Below are 11423 nucleotides of genomic sequence, written 5' to 3' on the forward strand. Positions count from 1 at the left end.
TTCAGGCAAATGGTAATCAGAAAAAAGCAGGTGTTGTAATTCTATTTACAGATACAATAGGCTTTAAACCAACAAAAGGAAGGAAGGACAAGAATGGTCACTTCATATTTGTTAAGGGTAATACTCAATATGATGAGATTTCAATTATTAATATCTATGCACCCAACCGGAATGCACCTCAATTTATAAGAGAAACTCTAACAGACATGAGCAACTTGATTTCCTCCAGCTCCATAATAGTCAAAGATTTCAACACTCCTTTGGCAGTGTTGGATCCATCCTCCAACAAGAAGCTGAGCAAAGAAATCTTAGATTTAAACCTAACCATCCAACATTTGGATTTAGCAGACATCTACAGAACATTTCATCCCAACAAAACTGAATACACATACTTCTCATCAGCCCACGGAACATACTCCAAAATTGATCACATCTTAGGTCACAAGTCTAACCTCAGTAAATTTAAAGGAATAGACATTATTCCTGGCATCTTCTCGGATCGCCATGGAAAAAAAGTTGAGCTCAGTAACAACAGAAATCTGCATACTCATACAAAAACATGCAAGTTAAATAATCTTTTGCTGAATGATAGCTGGGTCAGAGATGAGATTAGGAAAGAAATTGCTAAATTTTTGGAACAAAATGACAATGAAGACATGAATTATCAGAACCTCTGGGATACTATAAAGGCAGTCCTGAGAGGGAAATTTATAGCACTGCAATCCTTCCTCAAGAGAACAGAAAGAGAGGAAGTTAACAACTTAATGGGACATCTGAAGCAACTGGAAAAGGAAGAACATTCCAACCACAAACTCAGTAGAAGAAAAGAAATAACCAAAATTAGAGCAGAATTAAGTGAAATTGAAAACAAAAGAATTATACAACACATCAATAAATCAAAAAGTTGGTTTTTCAAAAAGGTCACTAAAATAGATAAACCTTTGGCTAACCTAACCAGGAAAAAAAAGAGTAAAATCTCTAATCTCATCAATCAGAAACGACAAAGACGAAATAACAACAGACTACTCAGAAATTAAAAAAATCCTTAATGAATATTACAAGAAACTTTATTCTCAGAAATACGAATATCTGAAGGAAATTGACTGATACTTAGAAGCACGTCACCTTCCAAGACTTAGCCAGAATCAAGTGGAAATGTTGAACAGGGCATATCAAGTTCAGAAATAGCATCAACCATACAAAAGCTCCCTAAAAAGAAAATCCCGGGACCAGATGGCTTCACATCAGAATTCTACCAAACCTTTAAAGAGGAATTAGTACCTATATTACTCAATCTGTTCCAAAATGTAGAAAAAGAAGGAAAACTACCCAACACATTCTATGAAGCAAACATCACCTTGATCCCCAAACCAGGAAAAGACCCAAAAAGAAAAGAAAATTATAGACCAATATCACTAATGAATATAGATGCAAAAATATTCAACAAGATCCTAACAAACAGAATCCAGCAACACATCAAACAAATTATACATCATGACCAAGTCAGTTTTATCCCAGGGTTTCAAGGCTGGTTCAATATCCGTAAATCTATAAGTATAATTCAGCACATAAACAAATTAAAAAACAAAGACCATATGATTCTCTCAAGTGATGCAGAAAAAGCTTTTGATAATATCCAGCATCCTTCATGATCAGAACACTTAAGAAAATTGGTATAGAAGGGACATTTCTTAAACTGATAGAGGCCATCTACAGCAAACCCACAGCCAATATCGTATTGAATGGAGTTAAATTGAAACCATTCCACTCAGATCAGGAACCAGACAAGGCTGCCCATTGTCTCCACTGCTCTTTAACATTGTAATGGAAGTTTTAGCCACTGCAATTAGGGAAGAAAAGGTGATTAAGGGTATCCATATAGGGTCAGAAGAGATCAAACTTTCGCTCTTCACAGATGATATGATTGTATATCTGGAAAACACCAGGGATTCTACTACAAAACTCTTAGAAGTGATCAAGGAATACAGCAGTGTCTCAGATTACAAAATCAACATTCATAAATTGGTAGCCTTTATATATATCAACAATAGTCAAGCTGAAAAAACAGTTAAGGACTCTATTCCATTCACAGTAGTGCCAAAGAAGATGAAATATCTGGGAGTTTATCTAACAAAAGACGTGAAAGATCTCTAGAAAGAGAACTATGAAACTCTAAGAAAAGAAATAACAGAAAATGTTAACAAATGGAAAAACATACCATGCTCATGGCTGGGAAGAATCAATATTGTTAAAATGTCCATACTACCCAAAGCAATATACAATTTTAATGCAATCCCTATTAAAGCTCCACTGTCATACTTTAAAGATCTTGAAAAAATAATACTTCATTTTATATGGAATCAGAAAAAACCTCGAATAGCCAAGACATTACTCAGACAAAAAAACAAAGCAGGAGGAATCACGCTACCAGACCTCAGACTATACTATAAATCGATAGTTATCAAAACAGCATGGTACTAGCACAAAAACAGAGAAGTAGATGTCTGGAACAGAATAGAGAACCAAGAGATGAATCCAGCTACTTACCGTTATTTGATCTTTGACAAGCCAATTAAAAACATTCAGTGGGGAAAAGATTCCCTATTTAACAAATGGTGCTGGGTGAACTGGCTGGCAACCTGTAGAAGACTGAAACTGGACCCACACCTTTCACCATTAACTAAGATAGACTCTCACTGGATTAAAGATTTAAACTTAAGACATGAAACTATAAAAATACTAGAAGAGAATGCAGGGAAAACTCTTGAAGAAATCGGTCTGGGCGAGTATTTTATGACGAGGACCCCCCTGGGCAATTGAAGCAGCTTCAAAAATACACTACTGGGACTTGATCAAACTAAAAAGCTTCTGCACAGCCAAGAACACAGTAAGTAAAGCAAGCAAACTGCAATCAGAATGGGAGAAGATATTTTCAGGTTATGTTTCCGACAAAGGTTTAATAACCAGAATTCACAGAGAACCCAAATGTATGAGCAAGAAAAAAACAAGTGATCCCACCACAGGCTGGGTAAGGGACTTGAAGAGAAACTTCTCTGAAGAAGACGGGCGCACAGCCTACAGACATATGAAAAATGCTCATCATCTTTAATCATCAGAGAAATGCAAATCAAAGCTACTTTGAGATATCATCTAACTCCAGTAAGATTAGCCCATATCACAAAATTCCAAGACCAGACATGTTGACATGGATGTGGAGAAAAGGGAACACTTCTACACTGCTGGTGGGAATGCAAATTAATTCTTTTTTTTTTGGAAAGATGTTTGGAGAACACTTAGAGATCTAAAAATAGATCTGCCATTCAGTCCTATAATTCCTCTACTAGGCATATACCCAGAAGACCAAAAATCACATCATAACAAAGATATTTGTACCAGAATGTTTATTGCAGCCCAATTCATAATTGCTAAGTCATGGAAAAAGCCCAAGTGCCCATCGATCCACAAATGGATTAATAAATTGTGGTATATGTACACCATGGAATATTATGCAGCCTTAAAGAAAGATGGAGACTTTACCTCTTTCATGTTTACATGGATGGAGCTGGAACATACTCTTCTTAGTAAAGTATCTCAAGAATGGAAGAAAAAGTATCCAATGTACTCAGCCCTACTTTGAAACTAATTTATGGCTTTCATATGAAAGCTATAACCCAGTTATAACCTAAGAATAGGGGGAAGGGAGAAAGGGAGGGGAGGGAGAGGGGAGGTGGGCTGAGGGAGAGTGATTGGTGGGATTACCACCTGCAGTGCATCTTACAAGGGTATATGTGAAACTTAGTAAATGTAGAATGTAAATGTCTTAACACCATAACTAAAAAAATGCCAGGAAGGCTATGCTAACCAGTGTGATGAAAATGTGTCAAATGGTCTATAAAACCAGTGTATGGTGCCCCTTGATCGCATTAATGTACACAGCTATGATTTAATTTAAAAAAATGAAATTTAAAAAAGATTAAAATAAATAAGTATATAAATGTGTGTATTCATGACAACATGATCATCTATAAAGAAAATCTTACGAAACTATAAAATACTAATAAATAAATTTTGCATGTTTGCAGTATACAATGTCACACAGGAAGTTATGGTCCTATATACTAAATAAACAATTATAAATTGAAACAAGACCAATGCCATGAAAAGAGAATCAAAAAATGAAATTATTGGGCGGCGCTTGTGGCTCAGTGAGTAGGGCGCTGGCCCCATATGCTGAGGGTGGCGGGTTCAAACCCAGTCCAGGCCAAAATGCAACAAAAAAATAGCCGGGTGCTGTGGCAGGCACCTGTAGTCCCAGCTGCTCAGGAGGCTGAGGCTTAAGCCCAGGAGCTGGAGGTTGCTGTGAGCTGTGTGATGCCACGGCACTCTACCAAGGGCCATAAAGTGAGACTCTGTCTCTACAAAAAAAAATGAAATTATTAGGGATAAATATAAAAATACGTATGCAAGACCAGTTTACCAAAAACTATAAAACATTGCCAAAAGTAATTAAAAGGGACTAACATAAATAGAAAGATACACTGTATTCATGATTCATTGTTCACAAAAAATAAATATATCCACCAGACAAAAATTATGTTACAAATATAATAACATTCATATCATTGTTTTAGGACTCAAACTTCCTTAGTCTAAAATATCAAAAAAAAAAAAATATATATATATAGCTACATCATGACCAATGAGAAGGCCTTATCGTATTATTTATGAGATCTTCCTGTAAACGACTAGCTGTTTGCATACTCTCTTCATTGCTGCCTTCATCTCTTTATTCCTGAATGTATAGATGACTGGATTCAGAAAAGGAGTGAGAACTGCATCAAAAATAGCAAGAAACTTGTCCATCTGTGAATTAGGGTGTGGCCATGTGTACACAAACATGGTTGGACCGAAGAACAAAAGAACCACAGTGATGTGAGCTGAAAGTGTGGAAAGAGCTTTGGATGAACCACCCGAAGAATGTTTCCAAACAGTAAACAGGATGAAGATGTATGAGATGAGAAGTACGAAGAAAGAGCCAACACAGATAAACCCACTATTGACAGTGACCATGAACTGCAATCTGTAGGTATCTGCACAGGCTAGTCTGAGAAGCCGAGGAAGGTCACAGTAAAAGCTGTCCAATATGTTAGGGCCACAGAAGGGTAAATTAACAAGAAATGCCAGTTGGAACAGTGAGTGACTAACACCAAGAGCCCAGGCAGCAAGTAGAAACAGAATGCACATTCGTGGGCTCATAATGGTCAGGTAGTGGAGAGGCTTACATATGGCCACATATCTGTCAAAGGCCATGGCTAGGAGCAGCACCATCTCCACCCCACCAATGACATGGATGAAGAAGATCTGAGCAATGCAGCCTCCAAAGGAGATGACTTTGCGTTTTCTGAAAAGGTCATAAATCATCTTGGGGGTAGTGACAGAGCAGGCTCCCAAGTCAATGAAAGAGAGGCCAGCCAATAGGAAGTACATGGGAGAGTGTAAGTGAGGGTCAATGGTCACAGAAAACACGATGAGGATGTTTCCTGTCATACTTGCCACATAGAGCACAGAGGAGAACACCAGGAGGAAAAGCTGGATCTCCCATGAATGGGCGAGTCCCAGGAACACAAACTCAGACACCACTGAGTGATTCCCTCCATCCATTGATCCATCCAAGTGGCTTGTGACTGAAATTACAAGAACTAAGAAAATGAGAAAATCGTGATTATGGGGCTGATAATAGATACTAAAATCAGTAGTATCTCAATTTTCTTGCTAGGAATGAATAATATAGTTATCCAGCTCCTCTAATATAAAAAAAGACAAAAAATCAACATAATATTGTCACAGCCTGTGAACTGAAACATGATTTATATTTATCACCAATTCTCTCTATATAATGTTCTGTTCTTAAATTAACAGGTCAATGAAGAACAAAACATTCATGCCTCTCTTCGACATTTATCAGGTGTTTAAATTGCCTGTGATACTGACTATTCCTCATTTCTGACATATTCTATATTGCATGCATGCACATTCTCATAATTCCCTTCCCTCCCCAGTTTGTCCTCACAATTGTCTGATAAAAAGTAAGGGTAAAAGGAACACCATGATAACAGATGGAGTAAAAGGCAAACGAGACAGACTAAAGTAAGGTAGGCTGTAGACTGAGGCTTAATGAAGACACTGGGGTATATGAACTTGGAGACTGCACAACTGCATACAACAGGGGAAGTGTGCGGACGTGCATAAAAAAAGGGAACAGCCACTGTTATCCGTCATGTTTTCTCCTATTCGCTGCTACCTAAGTACTTCCAGTTTCTATACCATCTTTCATAATTACAAAGCCCTAAATAACTTCATATGCTGTAAGGATTTCATTAGGAGCCATCTGTCATGAAGGCTTAATACATGTAAGTGTGTTTTAGAGGGGATTTCACCTGAGTCTCTGCTAAGGCATGTGTCTAAAGTGGCCACAGAGAATGTAAGCTATTCCTACAGTTTTTTCTCTATCCATACACGGGAATGTACTGAGGATCAGCACTTGAAATAGTTAAGATACTGAGTTTTAATTCACCAGTATCTCCCTCTCCTCAGTGCCTCCTACCCATTCAGATATTTTATCTTCAAGAAAATTTGTAATTTGATACTTTTTATTCATGATTATAAAATTAGATGAGTTTCAATGAGGCACTTTTTAGGAGAGTACATGAGCTTTCTTACTAACCTTAAACTGTAAAGTACAAACTGTGACACTGGAGATTTAGTCCTTTTGTACATATTATATTTATATGTAAAGTAGAGAGGGAGCAGAAAATAGTGCTATCTTTCTCTGTGTCCAGATAGATACTCACCTAAATCATTCTCCTACAGTAGAAAGAAACCTGGAAACAATACAGGTTGTTTTAGAAGTTTCTCAGGTACAAATAAAACCAGTATACTGATATCCTACATTTTGCACCTCCAACTCCAGACCTTCTCACACAAACAGCAATCTGCCTGATGCCATAATTCACCGCAGACCCCAAAACTCAACAGAGGCACATGCTGTGTCCTGACTCTAATTCTGGATCACCACCACTGACATGAGTCTCTGGTGTCATCTAAACATAGTGATTAATTATACTTTCACCTTCCAAGATAATAGTCTCAAAGTACATACTTTTTAGATCCAGAAACTTATGGCCTGTGTTATGGAGCAAAAACAACCACCGGCACTACTGATGAGGGTAAGGTGAGGCAGTGTGAAAGAAAATTGACGAGATGAACATGCCTAGGGAAATCATGAGGCCCTGGGAAGGGAGCAGGAAAACGCCATCATTATTGAAAGACATCTGAGGTCCTGGTGAGGGAAAGTACATGTCCCCAGTGCAGTGGGATGAAATGCATATGGAATTTTATAAAAACCATTTTATCCAAGTTGATCATATTTCAGATGAAAAGCATGAGACCCAGAAAAGTAAACTGAATTTCCAAAATTCATACGATTGGTAGAATGGGGACCAGAACCCAGGTTTCTTGATTCCTATTCTAGAAAGACAAAGCATTATAACAATCAAATAAAAAGAGCAAAACTCAACAAAGTAATTTTTGCTAGTTAAAATTAAAACTAACCAGAAATTTTCATACATAGCATCCATTATCAAAACCAAATTATACAGCAGTGTAACAACAAATAAACAAAACACAAACGTGTACACAGTTGAAGATTAACTGATACAATAGTAAATAATATTTTGGAAAGTGATTGCTCATTACTGTCATGATTTGTGTAATCATTCTTCCTATTTTGCTAGTTAATTCATCATTATAACTGTAAAATAGATTATGTTTCTGTGAAGTCTAACCTTTTGGTATTTCTAAATTTTATTATTCTCAAAAGTCAATTAAAATCTTAATCTCTTCTTGTCGTTTTACTGATAATTCTCCTTGATGCTGATTTGTTCTTTCTCTAGGGCCTGTAAATCAAAAAACCAAAAAAAGTTGAGAAAACACAAATTGTATGTATAAGAATGTTGTATACAATACATATTAAGTGAATAGTAAGATGAATATTGGGGGGGGACTGGGAAAGAAAGTGCTATAGACATTTGAAGGCAGCAGATACTACTGCCATCCAGAGCAGGTGGGGTTGGCTATGCCAAGGACAGAAGCATTGCCCTAGCCCTTTAGAAATTAGTGAAAATGTAATAGGAAAAGTATACCTTAAAAATATAATAAGAAAATACTCTTTAGCATCAGTTATCATAATTCATGTCTATATGACCCATGTTATATACCCAGGCACATATAGAAAGTGGGTAGATAGTGCTTGGTTGACAAATCAGATTAGTAACCCCAGCTGGTAGTAAGACCATACCTTCAAGTCAATGACCCTTATTATTCTTATCTTTCTTCTTTCCATCATTTTTTCAATAATTTTAAGGGAAAAATTCTAAAAAGAAAGAAAAACCTTATAGTAGCCATTGCTAATGGTATCCCAGTGAGAAAGCATCTAAGACTTTACAAGTTACTACTCTTTAGGCATGAGGTAGCATTTAATCTCCCAACCAACAGCCAGCATTCAACTTATTTTCCTGAAGTCTATGAAATAATCTAAGACACAGAAAAACTGAAGCAGAGATAAAGGGAAAAGAATGAGCATTTAAAATATGGGAATAATAAGCCAAGCACAGAAAGACAAATCTAGTATGTTCTCACTCATATGTGGGAACTAAATATCAGAATGATTGATCTCATGGAGACTAAGATGGTTACTAAAGGTTAGGAAAGGGTAGAGAGGGGAATAGATGTAGAGGGTTAATGAGTGCAAAATATCATGAGGTAGATAGAACAGACAGCAAAGTGACTGTAGTGAACAATAAGTTACCATAGACTTTAAAATAACTTAAAGAGCGGAACTGGAGTATTTCTAACACAAAAAAATGATAAATGCTTGATGAACCCCACAACTACCCTGATTTGATTACTGTACATTATGTGCCTGTATCAAAATATTGCACATATCCTATAAACATATACTATTGTGTACCCACAATAATTAAAATTTTTAAGAAAAAAATGGGAAAGATAGGGTAAAGGAGAGATTAGGAAAGGTAGGCACAATGACAAAGAAAAAAAATAATGCCTCAGGAGAAAAGAGAAAGAGCTGCACAAATCTCAGATGGGATGAGATGTGACAGTCTCTGCTCCTGAGAACACAGGTTAGTTAAAGACAACATAAATAAAAGAAATTTCTACCATATCAGTGTAACCTGGCTTATTGTACCCTCAATGAATCTCCAACAATAAATAAAAAAAAAAGGAAAAAAAAAAGAAATTTCTCCCCTTTAAGACACTGAATCAGGACTGCTCCTGACTTTGACACTGGGCTCTATTTAAAGGAGAAAAAAGGCAAATGCTCCTACTACCTCCCCTGTCAGGCTCACAGAGTTTCTGAGTGACATACACATGCAAAGAATACACTTACACTATAAAGAATGTAATTGTTACCATGATATGAAGAGACGAGCATATGCTGATCAGGAGAAGGACGTGTATGGAACAGACAACAGGCGCATGAAATTCTCCCAGTGTGTATTTTCCTGGTGTTCTATACAGGAGTATCTTCTGCTCCTGAGGATCTCAGTAGAGGTATTTCCAAAGATGGCGGTTCTCCTGCATGGTGGACTGATTCCAAAGCTGTTTGCTAACATTCAAAAGTCCACAAACCATTTCCAAATTTTCATCTCTTTCTTCTTCAATCCTAAAAATGCAAAAATTCACAGTTACTTTCATACATTACAGTAGGATGGTTAATAACTTGTATTTTGAGGTTAGTGAGGCCTGACTTTGAATCCAGGTTACACTAGACATTTGCTGTGGAAACAAAGTTATTAGACTTTTCTGAGCTTCAGTTTTCTCATTATTAAAATGGAGATACACAGAGATGAGGAATAAATTCTAGTATTCAATAGTTCAGTAAAAAAAATTATAATGAACAATAATGTATTGTATATTTTAAAATAGCAATAAGAGAAAAATTATGGTATTTCCAACACGAAGATAAATGTTTGAGATGATGGAGATTCTGATTACCTTGATTTTGATCATTACACATCATATACTTTTATCAAAATATCACACAATGTACGTTAATCAAAAATTAAAGAAAAAAATCAAAATTAAGTCAATAAAATGGGGATAATAATACCTTTGTTTCCTTGTAAGAAATAAGTGATATATGTAAAAATACCTAACCTAGTACCTACCACATTGTTCAGCACAATAAATTGTATATATGGTGGGCTCTCTACATAAGTGACTTTTTTAATAAACAGAGTCTCACTCTATTGTACTGGGTAGAGTGCCATGGCATCATCATAACTCACAGCAACCTCAAGCTCTTGGGTTCAAGCAATCCTTTTGCCTCAGCCTCTCAAGTAAGATATGCACCACAATGTCTGGCTAGATTTTATATTTTTAGTAGCAGCAAGGTCTCACTATTGCTCTGGCTGGTCTCTAACTCCTGAGCTCAAGCAATCCACCTGCCTCAGCCTCCCAGTGTGCTAGTATTATAGGCATGAGCCACCATGCCCAACCATGAGTGACTTTCAAGTATAGAAAATTATTCCTCAAATTCTGAATCCTCCATTATTCTAAGATACAGTAATTATCTGTATTAGTCCTGGCTTTAAGTAAATGTTTCAAATCTATACTTAACATTCAATAACTTATTATTTCCCCCCACCAAAGAAAAATTTGCTGCTTAATTGAGACACTAACCAAAGACTGCTGTGGGATGCAGGCAGAAGCTTTGTACTCTGACCAAGACACGCCTCTTCCACAATGGTAAACCCGACAATTCAAAGCCATAAAATGTAATTCCCCACATGAAAAAAAAATCGTATCTTTCCTGACTACTTCAGATAACATAAGTTGTCATTAAGGATGAGAGACAGGAAAAAGTAGAAGGATTGGGGTAGGTGCTTGAAGGGATTTCTGAAGACCATACCCATCCAGCTATCCAGCTATAAATTTGTGTTGTCAAGCCAAGGCAAAGAACAGAACCATAAAATACTTGTTGCTCAGGCAAACAGACTTCTCCTGAACTGCCTTTGTGTGTGTGTGAGAAACATAAAATTCTTCAGTTTTACCTTCAAGTTAAATTTCACAGGTGGAGAAAACAAGTAGTTATGCACAATAGAAAATCAAATGTCTACTTAGGACTCAATTCCTAGTCACAGTTCTGTTCTATTTCCAGTCTTATTCATTATTCAATAAGTCTTCTCACTTATTCATTTTTGTTAACGTAGATTTGCTAATTCTGTCGTTCATCAAGAAAGACTAATGTTGTACAAAGCCATTCCTTAACCAACATGCATATAAATATACATCAGACATTGTGTGACACATATCACAAAAGTGGAACAAATCCTCTAAAGCAG

The 11423-nt window shown here is 36.5% G+C and overlaps 1 protein-coding gene across 1 annotated transcript; it reads right to left on the bottom strand.

Moving 5' to 3' along the window:
- Positions 1-4689: 4689 nt before the first annotated feature.
- Positions 4690-5677, bottom strand: LOC128588293 (olfactory receptor 4F3/4F16/4F29). The gene has a single exon (XM_053595026.1). It carries the CDS (start codon positions 5659-5661, stop codon positions 4723-4725), a length of 939 nt encoding a protein of 312 aa, XP_053451001.1. The 5' UTR covers positions 5662-5677; the 3' UTR covers positions 4690-4722.
- Between the last annotated feature and the right edge of the window lie 5746 nt (positions 5678-11423).

Source organism: Nycticebus coucang, chromosome 6, assembly GCF_027406575.1.
Source record: "Nycticebus coucang isolate mNycCou1 chromosome 6, mNycCou1.pri, whole genome shotgun sequence".
Lineage (NCBI taxonomy): Eukaryota > Metazoa > Chordata > Mammalia > Primates > Lorisidae > Nycticebus > Nycticebus coucang.

What these genes read in the sequence shown, in the direction of transcription:
- LOC128588293 (XM_053595026.1), bottom strand. Translation starts at nt 5,661, where the DNA reads ATGGATGGAGGGAATCACTCAGTGGTGTCTGAGTTTGTGTTCCTGGGA.